At 33.0% G+C, this 27527-nt stretch overlaps 1 protein-coding gene and 1 pseudogene across 1 annotated transcript; both read left to right on the top strand.

Moving 5' to 3' along the window:
* Positions 1-14173: 14173 nt before the first annotated feature.
* LOC129892559 (uncharacterized) lies at positions 14174-17435 on the top strand. The gene is made up of 5 exons (XM_055968145.1): positions 14174-14352; positions 15230-15775; positions 15902-16138; positions 16228-16345; positions 16821-17435. The coding sequence occupies exons 1-5, from the start codon at positions 14174-14176 to the stop codon at positions 17433-17435; spliced, it is 1695 nt and encodes a 564-aa protein (XP_055824120.1).
* Positions 17432-19476, top strand: LOC129892570 (uncharacterized; annotated as a pseudogene).
* Positions 19477-27527: the final 8051 nt, after the last annotated feature.

Consider the following 27527-nt stretch of genomic DNA (forward strand, 5'->3'; position numbering starts at 1 on the left):
ATATGCCACACTATTGTGGAAGTATGGTTGTTGGAAGGCCAAGGATGGTTATGTTAGCGACAACGACGATCCAAAAAAACCTAAGAGAGACTTCATATCTCCTGGTCAAGGAGAACCGATCGACATCGAATAGTTTTTTTTAATTTTATAGTAGTAGAATGTACAATTATGTTTTTGCACCAATAGTAAACATTTTTTTTGGCTATTCAACAATTTAACATACTTTTAAGTTTTTCTCATATTTATGTATTATATTCTGATTTATCAAACTTGAATGCTTCTAAGACTTCTTATTTATTTATCAGGCTTTCATTTATCAATCTTTAATACTTATGATACATCTTGTTTTTGTATCATATTCTCATGTATCAAACTTGATTGCTTCTGATACATCTACTTTATGTATCAGATTGTAATGTATTAAGATTTAATAATTCTAATACATCTACATTTATGTATCAGAATCTCATGCATCAATCTTTATAGCTTCTGATACATATTGTTTATGCATCAGATTATAACGTATCAAGATTTAATGATTCTGATACATCTATATTTATGTATCAGCATCTCATGTATCAAGTTTTAGAGCTTCTGAGACATCTAGATTATGTTTCAGATTCTTATATATCAAGATATAATAATTTTCATACATCTACATTTATGTACCAGTTTATCATGTATCAAGCTTTACAGCTCTTGATACATCTACTTTATGTATCAGATTCTCATGTATCAAGCTATAATGCTTCTTTTACATCCACATTTATGTATCAGATTATCATGTTTCAAGCTTTAAAACTCTTGATACATCTACAACCTATATCAATACAACATGTTATGTATCAACCACAATTCAGTTGAAAACTAATACAACAACCTTTAAAGTATCAACCCTTAATACGTCGAATGTTTATGTATCCGTTATTCTTATGTATCAGATTCAAAATTACTATCAATACCAAGTAACTTACAATAAAAATAATTACCAACCATCCATGTATCAATTATTGATATTCAATTACTATTCTATTTAATTGATATATGTATCAAATACAACCCACATTGTAAAAAAAACTATGTAGATGTAAGGACATGATCCAAATAGAATGTATCCTGGCATAACAAAACATCATTTCTCTTTGGGCATAAAATTACAAGTCTTTCTGTTGTGGCCTTCATGGCCACAACGACTACAAGAATTTGTGCCCATTCTTATCTTCTCACTAGAGTACTTTTTCTTCCCTTCTTTGGTTTTCCTGGCTTCCTTTTGTATCTTGGTGGCAAGAAGAACTCTTTTAAAATTTCTTTCGGAATAGACCAATCTTTCTTATCTGGCATTGGAACCATTGGCAATTCATAAGTATTTACCAACGCCTCTGGCTTGTAGTAATCAGAACAATATGGGTGCATGTGTGTAATGTTCTTGCTCTTCAACACTACAATTGCGTGTGGACATGGTATCTCGTCTAATTGAAACCTGCCACAATTGCATGTTTTTCTTTCAAGACACATAATGTATCTTATACCTGACTCATAAACAGAATAAAGATATTCTGATGAAGCAACAACCCGCAGTAAATAATTATCACAGATATGTATCAAAACTGATGTATCAAATACAGAATTGATGTATCAGTAAATAATAATCACGGGAAATACAGAACTGATGTATCATATAGCTATGTATCAAGCAACTATGTATCAAGTAGATATATACTTAAAAAAATAACTGGTGTGTACCTTCATTCTCGAACACTTTATTGTGTTTGATACTAGGATATCTTTGAATTTCCTACCCAAAGTATATTTTGTATAAGCTGTTATTTCCTTATGTTTGCAGTTCCAAACACCAAATAATATTCTCGTTTGCTCCAAAAAGTTAATTATAGGCAGTTCTCGTGCTTCAACAAGACATCCATTGATACATTCTGCGATGTTAGAAGTTATCATTCTCCCCCTGTTGACAGTTGCATAAACTCTCGACCACTTTTCGTACCCTACATTTTTCAAATATTGTGTCACCTGGTGATCAATTTTTTCAACTTTTGCCAATAATTTTTTGAATTCATCTTTTTGGTATGCCTTGGCCATCGAGTAGAAAAGGTCACTTAGTACAACTTTGCTCCTCCTGTAGTTAGTACACATATTTTTCCATATATGTCATATGCATGCAAAGTGAGGGACATTGAGAAATACCATGTTTACACTTTTGATTATGCTTTCGTTCCTATATGATACAACACATATATTGTCCCTCTCACCAAATGCATTTTTGAAGTTCTGGAAAAACCACGTTCATGATGAATCATTTTCTGTATCAACAACACCATACGCCAATGATAATATGCAACCTAAAAAAATATTAACAGCGATAACATATTTATTAGAATTCATCAGATTCACAACAAATGTGTCAAATGAGATGATACAATGGTATTCAATATATAACAGTAACAAAAAGTAAGACCTGCCCCATCAAGTGTGCTAGCTGATACAAATGTCCCTTTATAAGGTCCATCAAGATGAGCACCGTCAACAACAACTACAGGTCGACAAAACTGAAACTCCCTCATCAATGGCCTTAACGCTATGAATAGATACATAAACTCATCAGTTGGTGACTTGTGCATACTTATGTATAAATTTGGATATACGGTTTTTAGCATATGTATGTATACAAGTAGCTGTCTATATCTATCAGCAGATTTCCCCCTTAACATCTCCAAAGCATGTTTTTTTGCACGCCATGCTTGTTAATAGGTAATATCAATTCCATATGCTACTTTAATATCCTCTGATATATCATTGGGGGTGTGAATTTTTTTATATTTAACCAATTTAGGTGTCGTGAATGCACTTAAAAAAGCCTTTGTAGCATGAACTTTGTTCAAAATCCTATCTCTTAATGCACATGAATGTTCATTATTAAAATATCTCACTTTGAATATATCGAATTTTTTCCAACAAGATGCTTTCATTCTCCAACAACAGTCATCTAAATAGCATATTAACACATAACTACATAATTTTAGAAAAAAAAAGTTAACATGTATCAGATATACTTAGTATGTATCAGTATGTATCGTGAATATAAATAACAAAATTTTTACAAAATCAACAGTATATTTGGGAAAAGTATTGAATTGAGTTATATACAAAATATTATGATGTATCATGATAGGTAAAATAAAAAAAATATTAGCACGTATCAGATACACAGAGATTCTTATGTATCTGATACATTCTTACATCAATTTTTTAACTGTTGTACTTGATACATAATACTTAGTATGTATTAGTATGTATCGTGATTATAAACAACAAAATTAACTTTACAAAATCAATAATATATCTGGGAAAAGTATTGAACTGAGTTACATACATAATGTTATGATGTATCATGACAGGTAAAATAAAAAAATATTAACATGTATCAGATACACAAAGATTCTTATGTATCTGATACATTTTTACAACAGTTTTTTTAACTATTGTACTTGATACATAATACTTAGTATGTATCATTAATATAAACCAGGAAAATTAACTCTACAAAATTAATAGTATATCTGAAAAAAGTATTGAAATTAGTTGTATACATAATGTTATGATGTATCATGACAGGTAAAATAAAAAAAAACTTTAACCTGTATCAGATACATAGAAATTATTATGTATCTGATACATTCTGAAAGCAAGTTTTTGAATTGTTTTACTTGATACATAATACTTAGTATGTATCAGTATTTATCATGAATATTAACCAACGAAAATTAACTCTACAAAATCAGATTTCCAAATTCAGCAAATGCACATACCTTTTACTGTCAGATCTTTTAACTTTGAAATTGAATCCATTATCAATTTTGTATTTGGCCATTAGATCAACTAGTATTGCTTTGTCCTTATACAATCGATTCTCCTTCACTTCTGCACCATTTGTATCAGTTATATAGTTCGTCACATCAAATTCCGGTATATAACAAGCTGCAGCATTACCAGATTCCACTAAACCAAAAATTTGTGACTCATTCGTGTTTGGTTCGGCACAAAAAATTACTCTAGATGTAGCGTCGAATGTTTGTAACTCACGTCTCTTTCTATTAGATGTTGTTATGCATAGGGGATACTTTACGAATCCCGACTCGTTCTTTTTTAACTTTATGTAAAGATTAACACCCATATCATTACAAATAATCATCGGCGATGCGTTACCTTGAACTATGTATTAGATTTCAATATTTTTTACTGATTCATCTATGGTCAATTCAGCAGCTATTGCTGCTTTTAGAGACGAGTACGATACATTGTCGCCCACTATGATTTTATCACTTTTGTATAGTTTATAACTCACCTCGGATTGCCAAACTCCAGAATGTCTCAGTAGTATCGCGATATTCATCTTGATTCGCTTGATGAAACTCGAAATTTGGATTGAATTTTTTGTTAGAACTTATGCTCTGTTTTTTAGTATTCCTTCATAGTCAGAACTGATTCTTTTTTTAAAGGATTCCTTGCCTTAATTAGCATGGTAATTGATTGAAACAACCAATCATAGCTTGAATCACGTCACTAACCATAAATAACCTAACAACATTAATTTTTTTACACTCAAAACCTGATGTATCAGCATAATAAGTAATGTATTAGAAATTTAAAAAAAGAAAAAATTGGGTAATTTTAAAAAAATGAGTGATGCATTGTAATTGGGCCTTTTCACTATGAAATTTAGGTAAAGTTTACATTATTTAACGGTAACTTTACCTAAATTCTATAGTGAAAAAGCCAATTATAATTTATCCCCCATTTTTCTTAAATTACCCGATTTCCTTGTTTTTTCTTAGATTTCTGATACATTAGTCACATTTCGGATGTATAATAATTAATATTGTTGATTTATTTATGGATAGTAACGTAATTTAATTTAGGATTTCTTGTTTCAATCAATTACTTAGCTAAATAAGGGAATTAACCCATACAAAGCGTAACAGTTATAAGGGACTTGAAAAGGTCAAAAAATAGAGCATAAACAAAGCATAGGATCGTACCAAAACTTAGGGCTGGGCATAAAATACCGAAAACCGAATTACCGAACCGAACCGTGTATTTCGGTATTTCGGTATTCGGTATTCGGTAATTCGGTTTCGGTTTCGGTACCAAAAGTCCATAATTTCGGTATTCGGTTTCGGTATTTATTTTTTTCCCGTTCGGTATTTCGATAAATCCCGAATACCGTAATTAATATGACTAGATAACTAACTAGTCCACTATTAATAGTCTATTATATGTCTGTTGGGCCTAATTTCTTAGTAATTAGTTTGGGGCAGCCCAAATCCCTCACCAATAACCCAACAGCCCAATCCATTAGTCCAATTGTCCAACAAGGCAACAACAATACAACATTACAACAAAAATTCTGAATTCATTTAGGCTAGGGTTTTTATTTATGTTTCTCAGTTCCTCTTCAGCTCTTCTTCTCAGTTCTCTGACTTCTCTCGTTCTTCACTTCTTCTTCTTCAGTTCTTCACTTAATCACTTCTTCAGTTCTTCTTCACTTCTTCTCAGTTTCTCACTTCTCAGTTCTCGTCGTCAACTCGTCATCAGTCATCACTCACTTCTCAGAAAGCAAAAGCTTTTTTGGTTATGGCTGAATCTTCTTCAACAAAATTGGTATAAGAAATTAGTGGCTTTGGAGAAATAATGTGTCTTATCTTAAGACGAGTTCTAAGGTAACTTACCTTCTTTGTCCATCTCTGCTTATCACTTTTTCCTTTGTTATTTTCTAATTCTTTTTAAAAAGTAAACTAGGAAACTGATCATTGATTTTTTTTAAAAAAGTAGTGTCATATCCTAAAACAACATCCTACTATTGATTTCTTCTGAGACAGAAAAATCTTAAACACAAAAATCGATTTTCAAAAAGGTTAGGTTTCTAACCTTTTAATTCAGTTAAAACTTAAAAATCACGGGCTTTTGGCTTTTGGGCGTAGATGAAGTGAGAAAAAGTATGTGGTTCTAGACTTCTAGTTACTTGATAGATTGTTTAAGTATAGAGAAATTTTGGACTGTGTTCTGACTTCTGATAGCATTTGTTGTTAGAAACTTGACTTTTAGAAGAGTTTTATTTATGCATTTTTCGAAGATTCGGTACCTTTATTGTCGTAATGTAATTAAAAATGCTAATAATATGTGTTTGCGTTTGGATTTATGCTCATATTGTAGTTTGGTTGTTATTATTATTCATAGAATTGATGATTTTAGCTGGAAAAATTGGGGCTTTTGGTATCCTTACTGAGAAACTCGAGTTTTTTGTTTGTTCAGGTATTGGTTTTACTTAAAAAATGGTTTTAACGTATAAAAATAAAATGGTTTAACATATCTTTAGTTGGTGGAGCTAGCTCTACTCGAGCTGAGGGTTCTCTGAAACAGAATCTTTACTTCCACGAGGGTAAGGTCTGCCCTCCTCAGACCTTACTTGTGGGATTTCACTAGGTATGTTGGTGGAGCTTGCTCCATAGTTCTTTAAATTTTGGGTATGGCTGAGGTCAAGCTGAAAATGTTAGGAACACAATCGAGTAAGGGATTGTAATATTAGCTTCACGAATAGATGAGTGTATTTTTTTGATCAACGAGTCTAAAAATGCAGTGTAATAAGAAAAGAATGTAATTTGTTAATTTCTAAACCTTAAAAACTGGTTAATATAGAAAAATAAAATGGATCAAGTGTCTTTAGTTGGTGGAGCTTGCTCCCTTGTTCTTTTCATTTTGGTGTCTGGCTGAGGTCAAGCTGGAAATGTTAGGAACTCAGTCAAGTAGATTTCGGGAGTGTAATATTAGCTTCATGAATAGATGAGTGTATTTTGTTGATCCATGGGTCTGAAAATGCAAGTGTTATTAGAAAAGAATGTACTTTGTTCTTATGACCTATATATTTCTTTTCCAAACTGAATTGAGGAGAAAACACGACATTTTTTTTAATGTAGAGTCGAGGATTCAATATTCGTCATCGGTGTCATTCTTTTCCTGTATCATTTTATTTCGACAGTCTTTTCTTCTCAAAGATTTTTCACATTGATTTTGTCTAATTAGCAAGCTCCTTTCGGATAGTGACCACCACTGATATAGATTCAATGTGTACTAGTGTATTATGGTTATTTGATTGTCTTGTTACCTCATGTACTTATATATGCAATGACCAATCAGGCAAACTACTCTTTAACTTATTTCCTGGTATTGTTTTGACTGCAGTATTACAGATACTGTAAATTTATTTCACGGCAAAATGGTTGGATAGATATGCCCTCCCAGCTTACAAAGTGTGGGATTCTCATCTATTTGATGGAATACTTATAGTCTGTGCTATGAAGTGCATGTTTTTTGGAAGGATACAAGATAAAAATGAATTTGCAACATATGTCAGGGCAGATCTCAGGGCAGGTTCCAAATCAAAGTGGCACTTCTCTGCCTGGGCTACCACAGCAGAGTGGAAATCCTTTCTCTATGCAGATGCAAAATCCAGTTGTCCATAGTAATGTGCCAAATATGGAGCCTGAGTTCTCGAAAGCTCGGATTTTTATATCAAATAAGATGTAAGAAAGTATGTTCTTTGCATCCATTAAAATGTCTCCAAGGTGTTTTCTTCCTTCCATTATTCTGCTGCCTTTGGCAGGGAGGGATGTGGGAATTGAATGGTGTAGATAAACTAAAGTAACAAGCCGTCAGTGACTAACTTATTAATACTATGAAAAAAAAATGCTTGCATTTGTGTTGATCTTATAAGATGCATAAATTTTGGTATTACCGAATACCGTACCGAACCGAATTTTTATTTACCGAATTACCGAATTACCGAACCGAAGTTTGAAAGTTCGGTATTTGGTATATACTTTGAATTACCGATTACCGAATTATCGAATCTAAATTTTGAAAATACCGAACCGAATACCGAACGCCCAGCCCTACCAAAACTTCAATCCAAAATTTGAAATTCATCAAGCAATTCGAGATGAATATCTCGATTCTTCTAAGACATTCTGGAGTTTGGCTATCTGAGGTGAGTTATGAACGATACAAAAGTGATAGAATCATAGTGGGCGATAATATGTGTTACGTGAATCTAAAATCAGCAATAAAGTTTGATACATTGATAACTGATACATGACCATTCGACAAATTCGACAGATTTAGTGTTGATACATTGAAGATTGTTGTATTAGTTTTCAACTGATTTATAGTTGATACATAACATATTGTATTAATATAAGTTGTAGATGTATTAGAAACATTAAAGTTTGATATATGAGAATCTGATACATAAACTTTCATCTTTTGAGTTTGATACATTGATAACTGATACATGACCATTCAATAGATTTAGTGTTGATACATTGAAGATTGTTGGATTAGTTTTTAATTGATTTGTGGTTGATACATAACATCTTGTATTGATATAGGACTAGAATTATTGTTTTTAAAAAGAGATAGGCAGATTGCACTAGTCTGTAGTCTCCAGAAATTAAAAAACAGAGCATGAAAAAAAACAAAGACTGCACACTGCTCAATGCTGACAGAAATAAAAAAAATAGAGCATGAAAGGAGGAAAATAATAAGAAGAAGAATAAGAAGAAGTTGTGCTAAAAATGTACTTGCTGTGGTCGCGAAGTAGAGGACTGAAGAAGAAAGAAGAAGGAGAAGAAGAGAGAAGTAGAAGATCGCTCCTGCGAACTGCAAACTGAAGGTCGCGAAGCTGAACTAGAGAAAAAAAGGGAAAAGAGAATCGTGTCTATCCAAAACACCAAATCGCCTATTCTCACCTTTTTAATATCGCCTCACCTTGCTAATAATAGGCAACAAGGCCTCGCCTCGCCTCTCACCAAAGGTGATAAGGCTTTCGCCTATCACAACCCTGGTTAGGCGTTATACATAGCTTACAATATCATTTTCCTTATACGGGCAACTATTTCCAAAACAACTCAATATTCATCCAATAAAGCAATGAACCACCACAATAGGCATTACTCCACTTCAGAGACCAACTGAAGACCTCAAAAATAAATTTTATCTTAAATTTGAGTTTGATACATTGATAACTGATACATGACCATTCGACAGATTTAGTATTGATACATTGAAGATTGTTGGATTAGTTTTCAACTGATTTGTGGTTGATATATAATATCTTGTATTGATATATGTTGTAGATGTAACAGAATCATTAAAGTTTGATACATCAGAATCTGATACATAAACTTTCATCTTAAATTTGAGTTTGATAAATGAGAGTAACTGATATATGACCATTCAACAGATTCGACATATTAAGGGTTGATACATTGAAGATTGTTGGATTAGTTTTCAACTGATTTGTGGTTGATACATAACATCTTGTATTGATATAAGTTGTAGATGTATAAGAAGCATTAAAGTTTTATACATGAGAATCTGATACATAAACTTTCATCTTAAATTTGAGTTTGATACATGAGAGTAACTGATACATGACCATTATGTAGTCTGTAATTTTGTAATTTTGAGGTTAGCCTCACTTTGTTTAGTAGGGGAAATATCGGTTTTGTCTGTCTGGGGAAGCTTATGGGAGGATAAGATTAATCGATCTTCTTTCTTGTTGGCATTTTTCTCTTCTATTCATGCAGGTTCTTTCTTTTGCTTGCTCTATACGAGTTTTTAATTTGCCTTTTCAGAAAATATAAATTTAAGTGAAAGATTATTTTTTGAGAGAGGTTACTGGAATGGATGATAAAGATAATATTAATAAAGAATTTCTCATTTAACTCTAAACAAGTAGACCACTTGGAGTACCCCTTTACCACTAGATACCATCTGCGACATATCTTGTTTAGGCCTAATTGTTCCAAAACATCAACTAATCCCTTGCATCACATGGAAGAAATTGAAATAAGAGAAGAAATATGTATCTTGCATCTTATGACACTACTTGTAGTAGGAGCAAGTGATTACTACTGCAACTGAGCATATAATATTTAGAAATGCACAAGGTTTAGTCAGTAGCAACTGAAGTAGTCAAGAAAAAGACGACCAGTGTGCCATATTATGGTCAGATACAACACAATAACATAGCAGTAACAGTACCAGTATCATTCATCTCTTTACAATACTTCTACCATTATACGAAATAACTGTGGCGTGTAACTACAAAGAAAGGCTATTATGCAACTTCAGCAAAACCCACTTGGGATTTACCATAGTCAAACACTGTGTGATACGGCTCCATGAATACATCTCCAAGAATCCTGCAAGCACATATATGAATATGATTTTAAGACAGAAACAACATAATATTAGCCTACATGATACTTAAATTTGAGTTTGATACATGAGAGTAACTGATACATGACCATTCGACAGATTTAGTGTTGATACATTGAAGATTGTTGTATTAGTTTTCAACTGATTTGTGGTTGATATATAACATATTGTATTGATATAAGTTGTAGATGTATCAGAAGCATTAAATCTTGATACATGAGAATCTTATACATAAACAAGATATATCAGAAGCAGTAAAGCTTGATACATGAGAATTTGATACAAAAACACGATGTATCAGAAGTATTAAAGCTTGATACATTAGAATCTGATACATAAACTAGATGTATCAGAAGCAGTAAATCTTTAGAAAAAAAGAAATTTTAAAAAATAAATATATAAACACGATGTATCTGAAGCATTAAAGCTTGATACATGAGAATCTGATACATAAGCAAGATGTATCAGAAGCAGTAAAGCTTGATACATGAGAATCCGATACAAAAATACGATGTATCAGAAGCATTAAAGCTTGATACATGAGAATCTTATACATAAATAAGATGTATTAGAAGCAGTAAAGCTTGATATATGAGAATCCGATACAAAAACACGATGTATCAGAAGCATTAAAGCTTGATACATAAAAATCTTATACATAAACTAGATATGTCAGAAGTAGTGAATCTCCAGAAAAAATGACATTTAAAAAAAACACAGCTCGTCGTAACCTTTCCAAGATGAATCAGAACCCAGTCCATTGTTGAATAAAGTATTTTGTAATAGAGGATTTTTGCCGAGGCTGAGAAGATGGCGGTGAGCTCGTCCCCACAACCGCAGTTCATGACAAGCACTGGAAATAAGTCCCTTTCGAATCAGCCACTAATTGATGATATCAAATATGATCAGATTGTTGTACCCGATATCAATTTTCTCTTACCCCTGCATCATCTTTGGAGAAACAAGAATTCCTTGATTTTTATTCAACTATGTGAGACCAAGTCGATTATAAGAGCTTATATTATTAATGTCGAGTTTACACATTCTGCAACATAAATGAGACTTTGTATACTGTTATGTCGGTAAAAGATGGTTTAAAATTAATTTCAACTTTGTAAAGAAAAAATCAATTTTAGAAAAGAGAAGTCGCCACTTAATTTTTTAAAAAAATTAAGAAAACATAATTTAAAAGACCCTAATAGATTTAAGTCTTAAAAATTCAGAGAAAAAAGTACGAGATTCTTATTTCCACTTTGAGAAGACATTAAGCATTTAAAATGGCCGCTAACGCGCGGTTATCCGACGATTTGAAAAATTATTTGACTAACATTTGAAAATATTAATTTAAAAGGAAACAAAGATTTTAAAATTATTTGTTTTTCGAAAAAATGATCCAACTTAAAAATTGAATATAATATGCATGTATTTAAAAAAAGTAAAGTTTACCAAATGCCTAAGTAAAGGTAGAAAATCATTTAAAGAGTAAATTAACATGAATTGATTTATCTTTAGGGGAATCTAATTAAGTTAAAACAAATTAAAATTAATATCTAAACAAGCATAAATAATACAACAATAACAACCTAGTGAAATCCACAATGTGGAGTCTGGCTAAACAAGCATAAATAACATAAGTAAACAAATTATTACAACCCGAATTAATATAAATAAACAATAAATAACATATGAAAATATTTCCCGACACTTAGTTTCTGTACACCTGGACTAAGCTGTTGGGTCATTTGCATTTTGGGCCTTAAGCACAATTCCACTGTATATATCGCAGTTGTATACACATTGTATATCATAATATATATACTGTATACAGTGTATACAATTTTATTTCTATATATATAACTATATACACACACTATACCACCTGTTTGTTCTCTGTATCTGCTGTATATTACTGTATATCAGACTGTATATATACTGTATATCAGTGTATAGAACACTGTTTTTCACCTGCATTCCATGTATACAGCCCAATATCAATATATAAATCATGAATATTACATTCTTTTCTATTTATCAACTTTCCAGCAATTCAAAACAGATGATGGGAGACTCAAAACTCAACAATATGCAACAATGGGGTCCAAAGATGGACTCAAATTTATATCACATGCACCAAAATAAAATTACAGAGCATTTACTTATTTTAAGCTAAACCAAGGAATATATCACGATATTTTAAGTTATCAAATTGATGAGCATCCTAGAAGTGACTAACAACATGCATATATGTGGAAAAAGGAAAGGAAAGAAGAAATATATTCAAGTAACTAAAGAATACGGATTTAATATATATGTTATACTAGCTTAAATTTTAAAGAAAGAATTAAATCAATTATGCCGTAAAAATTCTAATTGAATAATAACTTTAAACATATTTTTTGTTATCTAAATCATGTTAAAAGAAAAAATTAAAAATATAAAAATCTATATTGTCAAAGGAAACTATTTGGAAAAATAATGAACAAAACTAAGATCTTTCATGAAATAATCCTAACACATGATAGCTAATTAATTCTAATACTTGCTAACTATAAAAAATTTCTATCATTAATCTAATTATTCTTAATACATGCTAGCTAAAAAAAATAAGACTACGAATCAACTAAATATAAAACATCAAAATAATTAAATAAAATAAAGCTGAGAAAGATTTTACCTCTTTTCGGGTAACAAGACTGAAGACGATGAGCGGAAGACAACTTCACCACCACCCAAGAGCTTGATAGAACTCTTCTTAGCCTAAATTTTGACTTCAATCTCCTATTTTCCTTGAAGAAAAATATAGATTGAAAGCTAGAAATTTCCACAACTTTTAGGCTGAGGACAAGAGTCCAAAAATCCTAGCCAAGTTAAGAAAATTTTTAACTTTCGGGTGGCTAAAAAATCTTCCATTTCTTCCCTCTTCTTAATAAGAATATGAGCCTTTATATAGGCTCCAAAAACTTCAAAATTTCTTGCAATTTTCGATGTGGGAGATTTTTTTATTTTTTTTTTATTTTTTTTTTTAGAAAAAACTAAAATTTTCGCAAATGCAAACTATAATTAAACTAACCTAACTAACATTGTATTTAGTTAAAAATAAAATTTTTTTGAGATGATTTTTGAATAACTACATAAATAGTAATCAAAGATATAGTTTATAGAAATATTTATATTATACTAAAATTTATATAAAAAAAAAATAGTTAAGAATAACATGAAAATATCTTTATTTTTATAAAAGCTAATTATTTCAAAAAATGTTTGAAATTCAAAGAAACTCGATAGCTAATTTGCGTTGTGGAGGGTCAAAATTGTGTGTCAACATATACAACTTCAAGCAAGTCAGAAGTATTTCATGTTGTCATTGTGGAAGTATCTCTTTCTTTTTTTCATCAAGTTTATATTTGTTTTCATGTAGATAATTGAGCTTGGAAATTTTTCTTGCTAAGTGAAATATTTCTGAGAGAATTTCTTTATCCAGTGATGTCACAAATTTATAAAGAGAGAATATTCTACTTATTTTGTTTATTTCAACAGGAACATGAATACTTTAAAGCGTGATTGGATGTACAAGAGGTTGGATGGACGAGGAGGTATAATCTTTAGTTTCATAACCGGTGTGAATGCCTTTATCCAGTATGCATGTTCTCAACAAAATCGCATGAGTGGTGACAATATTAAATGTCCTTGTAAAAAATGTCACAATCTTAAATACCTCGATGTTGAAACTATTAAATATCACCTTTTCCATTTTGAATTTGTTGAGAACTATTATGTTTGGAAGTATCAAGAGGAAAATGATGTGATAAGTGAGATATCTTCTGATAATGATATGCGTAATGCTGCTCAATTTGAATTGGGATACAATAATCCATACTGACAAATGATTTTGGATGTAGCTGGTCCTAACTTTGGCCAAGGTTCGAGTTCAAAATATTATAACAATATTGAACCTGAGTTGCCTTATTCTTATGAACCCTCAATAGAGGAGGATACTAATCCTTCAATGGAGGAGGCACCTGGTCCTTCAATGGAGGAGGAGCCTAATCCCGAGTCCCAAAGGTTTTATGACTTACTGTGCTGATGCAAAACTGTATCCCGGGTCTTCCCTCTCTCAATTTGCAGTAATCTCTAAGATGCTAAATATTAAAATAGAGAACAATATGTTAGAAAGAGGTTATAATCAAATGATGCAATTGTTCAAAGAGGCTTTACCTGAAGATAACATAGTTCTTGATAGTTATTATCAGACCAAGAAGCTAGTGCGCATCTTGGGTTTGCCTGTTGAAAAAATTGATTGTTGTGAATCAGGATGTATGTTGTATTGGGGAGACGATGAACACCTTACATCTTGTAAATTTTGTGGCCATCAGAGGTATAAACATAGTGTCGGCTCTCGTAAGAGGAAATTAACACCTTACAAAAAAATATATTATTTTCCTTTGATTCCTAGATTGCAGAGATTATATGCTTTCTATGCTACAGCTTCCGACATAAGATGGCATCATGAGAGTATACAAGAAGATGGGGTAATGCGTCATCCATTAGACTTTGAGGCTTGGAAACACTTTAATGAAACTCATCCTTTTTTTGCTGTTGAACCAAGAAACATAAGATTTGGGGTTATGTACTGATGTTTTTCAACCATTTAGTCAGTCTGGAAGGAAATACTCTTCATGCCCAGTGATTGTCACTCCATACAATTTACCTCCAGGGATGTGCATGGAAGAGGCGTATATGTTCTTAACTGTCATTGTTCCAGGGCCAAACAATCCTTAACATAAAATTGATGTTTTTCTGCAACCTCTAATAAAAGAATTAACCTTGTTGTGGGAGACAGGCGTAGAAGCATTTGACATCTCAAAAAAGCAGAACTTTCAACAGAGAGTAGTTTTGATGTGGACAATCAGTGACTTTCCAGCATATTCTATGTTATCAGGATGGAAACTGCAGGCAAGTTAGCATGTCCCTATTGTATGGAGGAAACACAATCATTTAGACTACAACATGGTATGAAAACATCTTGGTTTGACTGTCATAGAATGTTTCTTGACCAGCATTATCCTTTTAGGAGAGATAGTAAGAACTTTTTTAAAGGCAAGACTGTCAAAAGATTACCACTACCCTACAAAATAGGACAGGAAATTTTGAACCAAATTTGTGACTTGGGGATAGGAAAAGTAATAGAATCAGATGCAGAAGAAGTGAACCGGAGAATATGTAAGTCATGTGGATGGAAAAAGCGAAGCATCTTTTGGGATTTGCCATATTGGAGCTCTAACATGATTAGACATAATCTTGACGTCATGCATATTGAGAAAAATGTCTTTGATAATATATTCAACACAGTTATGGTAAACTATTGCGATCGACCTCAATTGGCAAAGGATACCAATGGTAAATATTCCAAAGCTGTATATACAATAGACAAGGAAGAAAGAGCTATTTTGTTCAATTGGGTGAAAGAATTGAAGTTTCCAGATGGGTATGTTTCAAATTTGGGTAGGTGTCCAGACACAAACACGAAAATGTTATTTGGCATGAAAAGTCATAATTGCCACGTGTTCATGCAATGACTTATGCCTATTGCTTTTTGTGAATTACTTTCTAGTAATGTGTGGCAGGCACTTACCGAATTGAGCTTATTTTTTAAAGATCTTACATCAACCACTCTACAAGTGGATGACATGAAGAGATTAGAGACAGACATCGCACAAATCTTGTGTAAGTTAGAACGTATATTTCCTCCTGGATTCTTCAACTCAATGGAACATCTGCCAGTGCACCTGCCATATGAAGCAAGGATTGCCGGACCTGTACAATATCGATGGATGTATCCTTTTGAAAGGTAAATCTGAAACTTCATGTCCAACTTGTGACAGTATGCTATAAATAACTTTTCTAATATAATTTTTCATTAAATTTTTATCTATTTAGGTATCTTGGAACTCTTAAACGAATGATTGGAAATAAAGCTAGTGTTGAGGGTTCCATTTGTGAAGCATACTTGATGACTGAGTCCACACAGTTATTTTCTCATTATTTTGAACCTCATGTCTTGACGCGTAATCATAATATGGACTGTAATAATGATGGGTGGTGTAATGGAGGATTTTGAAGGAAATTTATCAATATTCATCCATCTAGGTCGACTATCGGGAGAAGCAAAAAAGAGGAATTTATCCCTCGAATAAATCAAGGCTGCCCAAACTTACATTTTACTAAATTGTGAGGAGGTTGAGCCATTTGTGAGGTAGCATTTAAGAATTGCTGTCACTTATAAATATTATAAATACAATCATATACCATGACTTTCTATTTAAATTATTTTTTTGAAATAAAGTATGTACGTGCAACGTTTGCAAGGAGAATTTCCAAATCTATCTTAGAGTGAAATAAATGAGAGCCTTGAAGCATATTTTTCTATATGGTTCAAGGAATATGTAAGTATCGACACATTATCTTTGATACGATAATTTACCTAAATTGTCTTGTGAATTTAACTAAATTTTTACAATTTTTATAAATAGGTCCGAAGCAACCATATTGAGAATGAGTTCTTGCGTAGTCTTGCTCATGGAACATTAATAGGCGCTACATGTCATTCAATGTATTTTGTTAATGGATACAAATTTCACACAGAATGTCATGGTAGCGCTAGATCAACAATGAACAGTGGAGTTTGTATCTCAGATCCAAATTTTGGTGATTACTATGGATGGATAAAAGAGATTATACAAGTGGAATACCGTGAAAAACCTTTGAAGCAAATTGTCTTATTCAAATGTGATTGGTTTGACCCAACTATGGATGTCGGTGTTAAAAAGGATATTCAGTATAAATTGGTTGATATTAACCATCGTCGACGATATAAAAAATATGAACCTTTTATTCTTGCGATGCAAGCAACTCAAGTGTGTTATATGCCTTATCCTAGCAAGAAAAAGGACAGGATTGATTGGGCAGCTGTATTAAAGGTCAAACCTCGAAATATTGTTGAACTACCTGATGAGGAAGTGGCAACAACTTCAGAACTGAATGTTCCATTCCAAGTCGAAGAAGTTGAAGTCCATGAGATAAATGTGGATGTTTCTATTGATGAAAACGTACTCTTACATGATTTAAATGGGGATGTAATTAAATGATCGAACCTATTGATGATGTGTTATTGCCAGATAATTATGAAATTCCTGAAGAATGTACTGAGGAAGAGTATGAAACTGAAGAAACTGAGGAGGACGAGGAAGAATTTGAAGAAGACATAGATAGTGACTAGTGGTTAATAACAATATATTATTGTATCTTCAATATATTTGTTCTTAGTAATCTTTGTCTTAATATTATCATTTCCTTAGTTCATACTTTTCTGATGTTACAAGTAAATCGTGGTTGTTAGTTATGTGTGTTCTAAAATTTTCTAATGTTGCCTTTTTTCTCGTTTTCTTTTATATTTTCTCCAGTTCTTAGACGTAATACAATTATTTTATATGTTCTACTCTATTTTTTCTCAATTCTGTTAAAAAAAGGTCTGTTTTGTATTACGTCTAATGTTCCAGCTCTATTTATTGTCTGTGTTATGTTGCTGCAATTTGTTCGCTACTGGAAAATTTAGAGTTATCTAAATGCGAGACTTACATTTGAGAAAATTGTGGTATCTTATCAGTAGTACACCTCTGATCTTGTTGTCAATTAAATATCTTATTGATGTCATAAATAACCATCTCTTTTTCAGACTCGCTAGAACGCCAGCTTTGAAAGAGTTGTAACTATAATAGAGTTGTTGTTGATAATTGATCCATCTAGAACAATCAGAGTCAGCTTCTACTATCGATAAATACGCCACCAATCATTTAGGTAAGTGATGTCTAAGATGCATTCTTTATTTAACACACGACTAAAAGTGTTGATTCTAACATCACTAGTTGCTGCATATTGGTAATTGCATAATTTCCCACAACTTCTATGTTCTTGGCTGTTGCAGCTGAATGTTGCACAACTGTTATGTTTTTTCTTTGCTGCTACAATTGAATTTTGCATAGTTGCTATATTTTTCTTGGCTTCTATAATTGAATTTTGCACAGATATGTTGTTTCAATTTATGCAATGGCATTTGCAAGTCGACTAGTAGATAACTCCGACACTAAATAATGTTAATTTTGAAAATTTGGCTTTAATAATAACCTCCAACAGCTGTATTTATATGCAAATGACCATATAACTACTGTGGTCATCAGATGGTCATATATCTGTTAACTATTGTAGTCATTATATGGTCATATATTTGTTAACTATTGTAATCATTATATGGTTATATAATTACTGTAGACATTAAAGCTATTGGATAGTTGTAGTCATTCCTCCTCAACTTTAATTACTACTGTAGCAGAATAGTCCCACCTTTTTCTAGTTCCTTATCCTTTGCTTGTTAATTTGATTTTGTATGAGTGATGGTGTAACAACACTAATGTTTTTTTGTAGATATGACTCGAGGCAGAGATCGAGGTAGAACAAGCCGTTTAGGAAAGTCCTCAGTTAGGAATAATTCTGAAATTCGCATAACTATGCCTACTGTTCCCATTCCCACCACAATTAGTCCTCAACAAGATGGTACAAGTTCCATAGATGGGATAGATCGTATAAATCAAGTTCAAACATTTGTTCCTAGAAGTACACCATCCATTCAAACATCAGGTCACAGTAGTAACCCAACAATTGCTGAATCATCTCCTACTACACCAAATCAGAGCAACCCAATAGGCGATGGTACTCAAAGCAACACAGTTAGCGAAGGTGAGTCCAATGCTCATGTGCAGCAGGCAACACTTGTTACTCTTACTCCAACAGGGTAAGTCCATATTTGTAGTGTCATTCTTATATATTATTTTTGATTTATGATAGACCTTCAAATAATGTCTTCATTATACAGGTTGGAACCTTCTTCAATATGCTCTGCTTTCATACGTAAGTCTTTCAGAAATGAAATTGATCCCAATGGAATCAATTGGAAAGGTGTCTCACAACCTATAAGAGAATTTTATTTCGGGGAATTCAAGGTAAAAAAAATTCATCATATAGTTGAGTTTAAGAAGTGTGAACTTTTTATAGATAGGATATTAATTTTATTACTTTAAAAACTTATTTCAGAAGGAATTCTATTGGGACTCTTCCACTAATGAAAATCAGTGAGGAGACAATGGGAACTTAAGGCAACAAATAGGTATAGGAATTTTGTCTCCAAAATAAAAAAGAAGGGAACTAATCCAGGATATATAAATGATACTGTGTGGGAAAACTGGATGCAACTTTGGCAAGGTTCTGACTCTGTTAAAATGTCAGAAATAAATTCAAAAAATCATTGCGGAGGGAGAGAAGTCGCTTCTGGGACTCACACGGGTGGCTCTATCTCCATTGGGGAGCATCGCAAGAGACTTGTAAGTAATTGCTAGTTACTAGCTGCATATGTTACAGTAAAATGCTTTGTTAGTTAAGGTTCTAATCTTCCTTGTGAGCTCTCACACATAATCAAGATTTTCCTGCCACACCAAAAATACTACAGATTCCTATGGACTTCTGTCTAACCTAAGACAATTCACTTTTCCTTAGTTATTGAATCAAATGAATCTTGTAACTTCCTAAGGCTATCTAAGATCATATCAAACATGATGATATATAGAGATAGCATATGAGGCTCAATATTGTCAACTTAGATTTTTCAATCAGTTTCAATGATTTTTCTTTTAAAATTCAATTACCTAATGAAGGTCTAGGTGGTATTGTATTAGTAAAAAATAGCAAATGAGAGGGTATGTCTGACCTTGATACAATACATCAGCAACCCACAATGATGGTACAATCACCTTAGAATTAAATTTTTCTTCATCTTTAAGTTGGTGTTGTCCTTGTTGTTCAGCATGCCCGCTATAAGCGACAAGTCAAGTTTCGAGATGAAATAAGTAATTATCAGGTGCATAAACAAGTTAAAGAAAAAGATAAAGTACCCTCCATTCTATTATTATATGATGATAGCTAATTTTGAAACTTGAATTGGTCAAGGATATATCAATATATAGTTTTTTCATAAAAATGATAAACATGTTGAAATATGTTACTGTAGGTTAGTTTTACTATTGTTGTTTGGAATTCATGTGCCTTCTATGTTCAATAGGTTAACTAAAAGCTCACTAACCAGTTATGCCTTAGTATATGCATCTGTGTTTAATTCTCTATTGCCATTTATGATTGAACTGAAGTATTTGAGTTCTGATCAAACTTTTAAAAATACTAGTTAAGAGTTTTGATAAGAGAATTCAGTTATCTAATTCAAAATGTTGAGAACTTGAGTAGCTATATGGTGATTTATTCTGTTCTTTTTCTTTTTTGAATCACTAATTATAAAAAATGGTGAACAATGCATCTTGTAGAAATAGCTAGTCTGGATTTAATTGAATAAAGATGATAAAAGTTTAAATGATAGAATGATTATTCCATAAAAAAAAGTAAGAGTGGAAGTCCTTTGTTGGATCAAACCACAGACTGTCTCTACTTTTGATTTCTGGTGCCATCATGTAAACATTTGCTTGTACTAGGAAAACAGTGAACATTTAAACTATGCATAATTGAAAAACTTTTTTTTTTGCATAGGCTGTTGAAAAGGGTCGAGACCCAACACCAAGTGAGATACAATTGCATGTCCATACACATGGTCATGATGGAAAATCTTTTGTTGATGAATGTGTGCGAATTGTCCATGTAAGTCCAAAATTTTATAAATTTATCGACTTTAGACATTCACGTTTCTTTTTATTTGAAAAAAAAACTAAGTAGGTAGTATTCTTGATAATTTTAATTTCACTACATATTACAGGAAAAATATGAAGAAATATTATGGAAAAAAGTAGAGTCTCAATCTGATATTGATCAAAATGAAGCATATTACCAAGCCGCAGGTGGAGAAAAGAAGAGAAGAATATATGATCTTGGATCACAGGCAAAAAGTTACTACGGACTGTATCTCAGTATCTCTTCTCAGTCTGATCATGCTTCATCATCAGTACCACCATCAGTTTTTCAATCCACAATGATAGAAAATTTGAATGAGTTTATGATGCAATTTATTCCTTCATTGGCTGATCACATGCTTCCTATATTGGTTGAGCGCATACGCGGCGTGATTTCTTCACCATTACATCAACCAAGTACTCCTATTGGTAACCCATCATCGGTGGGACCTACAGTGCCTCCTCTTACTAACGTTGATGTTAATGACCATAGTCCTTCACCTGGACATTAGTTTTTCATATTATGTGCTTTTTGTTAACAAAACTTTGATGGATGTGGGATTATTAGTAGTTGTTAGATGTGATGTCTTGAACTTAATTATGTGGTTTTGGATTTTGCTATCTTTTGAACCTTCTATAAATATTATTTCTTATGAATGTTAGTTTTTTTTCAAGGTACGTATAATTTATATTTATTATGTTTGATATAGTGTATTTTAAATAAATAAAAATATTACAAAAAATAATATTTGCGACAAAATCTGCGATGGATTTTGGATGGTGCTAAAGAAAAAAAGTTGGCGACGGATTGCGACAAATAATTTTTGTCGATAAAGCCTGGGCATAAATGAATAAAAATAAGTAGCGATGGATTAGCGAAAACATATTTCGTCTCTATTTTATAGGACGACGAAATGATTTATGTAATCAACAACAAAATATACAAACATAGCGATGGAATATTTCGTTGCTAAAAATTGCAACAAATTTTATTTTGTCGCTAGATCGTTGCTAAGTTTGCTACGGAATCTATTTTTCCGTCGCTAAAGGGATAGCTACGAGCAAAATAGTAACGGTCAGTAATCCGTAGCTATTCCATTGCTAAACATGTTTAGTGATGGATTTTGGCTTATTTGCGACAGATTTCATCCGTCGCTAAACACAACTTTTTTTAGTTGTGTTTGATGATGAACTGTAAGACCCCGTAAGTCAGAAAGTTGGAATCAAGGAGAAAAGTCTCAAAATTCTGAACCCATCCATGTGAACGAGTCCCTCTACGGCTCGTAGAGCCTTCCACGGCTCATAAGTTTGGGTCGTAAAGTGACCCTGCAAGCAAAAGTTGAAGTTTCCCTCAGGAGAGGTTCTACGACCTTTCAAGACGAGTCGTCCTCGAGAAGATGGGTCGTAGAAACCCCTCTTCAACCAGAGTTCATGTGCTTTACTCAAAGTTTCCCTAAAGCTGAGTTGACAATTTGACAGGAGACTCGTAGAAGCTAAGACGGGTTGTAAAGACCACCCGTCACAAAACTTCAGAGACTAGTTTATTTGCAGGTTTTCGGACCTGCAGGATGAGCCTTAAGAATGGATCATTTATGTGACAACGGGTCGTAAACATTGTTCATTCATAAACTTCAGAGACTACATTTTTAGACTCTTTTCTCAGGCCTGCAGGACGAGTCATTTAGACGACCCATAGAAGGGTGTCCGTAGGGCTAATTTTCCAGATTTAATGAAAGGCAATTGTATCTTTTCCAAGGTTCGATTCAATAAACCTAGACACTTTTATGGCCAAGTTCAAAGTTATAAATATTCTTTTATTTAAACCCCCCTCCTATTCAATTCAGTCTCTTAAAATTTCTAAGGCAAGAACTCACAAGGACTCTTAAGGTTTCTCTCCAAATTCAAGCTAGGGTTTCCAGATTTCTTCATGGTTCTTCTTCAATTCCTAATGAATTCAAGCAAGGTATGTGGGGATTGATTCATGGGGTTTCTCTCACCCATGAAGTCCCCAGGGTTCTCTCAAAGTTTCTTTCAATTTCAATTGATTATGAACCCTAGTTTTGATGTATTGCATTGGGCTGATTTAATTCTATTTTTAATGTTATCAATGATCATTATATGTATGTTTTCTTATGAATTGCATGATTTTTAGTTGAATTATGAATACCCATACATGAAACTATTTTCAATTTAAGATTATGAAGTTAAAGATGATTTTTATGAATAGATTGTGAGTTCAATGATCTTCATGTAAAGTTTTCATGGTTTAAAGTTGAGATTATGATGTTATGATGAAAGTTATAATGATGATCAAAGTAAAAGATGATTGTATTAGTAAATCATGAGTTAAATGATTTATAAAGATAGTTTTCAATGAGTTAAAGCTGAGATTATGATTTTTGAAGTTAAAGTTGAGATAATGATCAGAGTTAAGATCATTAGATGTTTTGAGATAGTGATTAGAGTTAAGATCATTAGATGTTTAAAGATGGTAATAAGGACAATTCTCACCAAAGTTATAGATTCTTATGAATCACCAAGTTAGATGAGCTGTTCCTAAATGTTTTAAAGATGGATTGATAGACAATTACTATCTGTCCCTACTAAGTTATGAGTATGTTTTTATGAGTTTATGTTGGGATATTGACTAAGCACTGAGAGGACTTCTAGGTAGGGTTTGGTCGGATAACGCAGTTAGTTATCCAAGGGAATCCTAGTAGCAATCTAAAGTCCCAAACTATATTGCCCACGTAAGTTGCCTTCATGGCCTAGCTAATGGATCCACATAGCCCAGTTGATTTGAGTTGAGTTATCTTTGGAGTATGCCCTGGCAAGGTAGCCTCTCCTGTTTCGATGCAGGAGTCATTGACTTGTCTCAATGCAGGAGTCATTGGATTTCATGTAGTAACTCGCATGATCTTAGTTGTCGGTTAAATGTATTATCCCACACAAGTTCAAATTAAGCTTTACAATGTCAAGTTATGAATTGAAGGTTGAAGCTTTATGATATTCATTGACCAAGAGTTTCTTATGTCTTAAATTACTTTTAAGCTATACTCATGCTTACTATGATTGGTCATGCATCTTATGGCATATTGATTATGTTCTCTTACTTGTCATGCATACCTTACATACTTAGTAAATTCAAACGTACTAACACATATTTTGCCTACATTGTCTCATAATGTAGGGAAGGACGACACTCACGACTACCCCGCTCGTGTCTAGAGTTTTCGTTAGATTTCAAAGAAGTTGGTGAGTCCTCATTCTACCGAGGACAAGACTTTTATTCATGTTACTATTGTTTACTCTTTCTTCTATTGTTAGGGTGAGCTAGGATCTTGTCCTAAGCCCCCATCAAAGAATAGACTAGAGGCATGTTTAGACAATATATTGGTGTAGTCCAGTTTGGACGCTTATAGAGTTGGTTTTCCCTAAGTCCCTTACCCAAATTATAATTACTTCCGCTTATCTTTATATTGTTCTTTACTTTATGTATGAAATGAATGCTAAGATGACTGATGGTTGGGGTCCCTCGCATCCCGATCACCATGTTACGATTAGGCCCTAGGTCAGGTCGTGACATGAGCTATGTATAATTTATGATGATGATGATGAATTACATTTTCAAGTATATATTCAAGATGTATCATGAATTGTGAATGGTTTTCTCACAACATGACCAAATCATGATTTAAATGCTTTGAAAGGTAAGTGTTTATATGTTTTATGTTATGATCATGATTTTTAAAGAGCTATTGATAATGCTCAAACTACACTTCTTACGATTTAGAGTGTAAGCGATCGTTAGCAATATAGACCCAACGTATAAGGTCGGGGTCGAATCCCACAAGGAACGGTTAGAAATAGAATTCGATCAAGAAGTAAGAGAGTGTTCTAGACTTTTGTAGCGTAAAAATAAGTGAATTGTGACATAAATTAAATCAATAGTTTCAGGTTATCAATTTAGAGGAGTTACCTAGATTAGAATCAATACGATCAACGACAAGTGGGTTGTAACAAGGCAGAGAGGACTCCTAGGGTAGGTGCATAGATAAACACATTGTTCGGATAAGGGTAAATCCACAACTCAATGTCATTAATTATCAATGGATAGGCATAGGTTAATTAATTGAAAGAAATTTTTTTTCGACCACTGCTCATCTATCCATGCAAGCACTTTCGAGACTAACATGTGCACTAACAAAACTAACCCGATCCTTAGCAAAACCTTTTCTCATGAGAGAGATTAGGATTGATAAATTTAAATCAATGGCTGTTTGTTAATTTAACCACTTCATATCACCATTTCAAGCTAAGATGAAGATCTAACATAGAAATATGTTTGCAACCATAAATCATAAATGAATACACGCCAAATTAACAAAACCCATATCAAATTAACAATTCTTAAGTTAATACAAAAACCCAAATCCAAAACAACAAATTAACTACATAAGCAACCCTCTAGAAGGATGGAGTTTAGCTACACATTGAAAATTTAAAAGAAGTTTTACCAAAGTAATTGTCTTCCATTCAATTCAGCAAAGTATCACCTCCAACTTCCAATGCACAAGTCTAAAATCCCACTAATTTCCCTAATAACAAAGTTAAAACCCCAAGCTAACTGAAAATTTTTATTCTTAGATTCTTAGCAGTGTAAAGTAGTTCCTTTTTGGACTTTGAAAATCAATTTATACATGTTCAAAACACGGGCTAAAATTTCCCTGCGCGGACCACTTCAATGACATTAGTCGTGCTCGCTAAAGTGGTCAGCGAGTCGCCTTCTGCTTAGGCTTCTCGCCTTTCAGCACCTCACTTCTTCGGTTTATACACCGGCCACTTGGTGATATCGATCGGGATCGCATATTAATTCAGTGAGTCACCATTTTTACCTTTTTCCTCGATCTTCAATCACCCATTTTTCAAGAGTTTTGGATCTTTTGGGTGAGCTCAGTCGAGCTTGCTTTTTCGATCAGAGTGTCACCTTCTTCACTCCTTTATCTCCCTTTTTGGGCCTTCATTCAAACCAATCTTTTAGATATTTTAGGCGGGCACGATGTGCTTCGCCTTTTGCACTCGGCGAATCACCAAGTTACTTTTATCTCGCTGAGTTGCCTTGGCAGTTGGCCTTGGTTTCAGGTATCTTGGGCGGGCTTCAGGGTCCTTTTAACTAGTCGCCAAGGGCTCTTTGCGTGCTCCAGAGTGTATTTTCCCCATTTTTTGCCACTTTTTAGCTCTTTTCTTCGGCATCATGCTCATGCCTTGTCCTTAACTCCTCACATTTGCAAATGATCACTTTAAGGTTAGTATTGGATATAATATAGGCAGAGAGGACACTAATTCATTGAGTTTGGGACCTTAAATGAGTCCAAATTTCTGACTCATCAACACCCCCTACTTAAATTTTTGCTTGTCCTCGAGTAAATAAAGAAAAATAATCAGTTCAAAACCAATGACTACAAGTAGTGCTCATTGAGAATCAATACATAAGTGCAAACAAGGTTCAATTTAGCATGTAATGTTCAATTATGCATTCAAGGCTTCAACCAATGACTAATCAATCTCAATGCAAGTTCTTTCTCACAAATGCTCACTTCAAAATGCAAATTAATGTTCAACGCACATACTAGAATGCCGTCAGATTAAATAAGTGATTCCTCACTCTCAAGAAGCCATTCAAAGAATATAACAATGGAATCAAACACAACTCTCACATTCACAAAGACAAAAACATGCATAACTTCACCCATAGGCCTGCCCTTATTTTCCAACCATTAGTTCAATCAGATCATGCAAGATCAAAAAGGTCTTTTAAGGCTTGTAATGAGGCTGAGGGCAAGGTATGATCATTTAGGTTTAATGACTCTTCCTGCTTGAAGCATGGATCAATATCATATATCTTTCTTTTCCTTCATTTGTCAAGCTCACGGATCACCCTTTTTCATTTATAGCATTCTACGATTTTTGACATATCCCTTTGCAACCCTCCTTTTTATTTCTAACTGAAACATCACAACAAATTGCCTCATTTTCTTTTCTTTTTTCGATTCTTTTTTTGTTTCTTTTTTTATATGGAGGGGTTCCTTTTTTTATCAAGCATCTAAGGGTGATTCTTCACAAACCTCTATATGGCTTCTTTCCCAACTTTACCACACTCCCAACTTAAGATTTTGGCCTAAGTTGGCTATTCAAAATGCCCAATGCTCCAAGAAGGTTATAGGTAGGTAAAATAATAGAATTTGAAAGACTGATTCTGCAATTTGAGTTCAAGTTTCATCCAAAGAAAAGGTTAGGCTCAAATGGTGCCACCTAGGTTCACTCGCTCATAAGGGAATCACAAAAAGTTATGGCAATTTTAGGTTCACTCTTAAAAAATATGCCTAAGATCATTTTTTTCAATCACCAATTCTAATCGATTGGATCAACGGGGTAAGTTCTAGGTGTCTTCATATCACG

The sequence above is a fragment of the Solanum dulcamara genome, chromosome 1 (assembly GCF_947179165.1).
Source record: "Solanum dulcamara chromosome 1, daSolDulc1.2, whole genome shotgun sequence".
NCBI classification, from domain to species: Eukaryota; Viridiplantae; Streptophyta; class Magnoliopsida; order Solanales; family Solanaceae; genus Solanum; species Solanum dulcamara.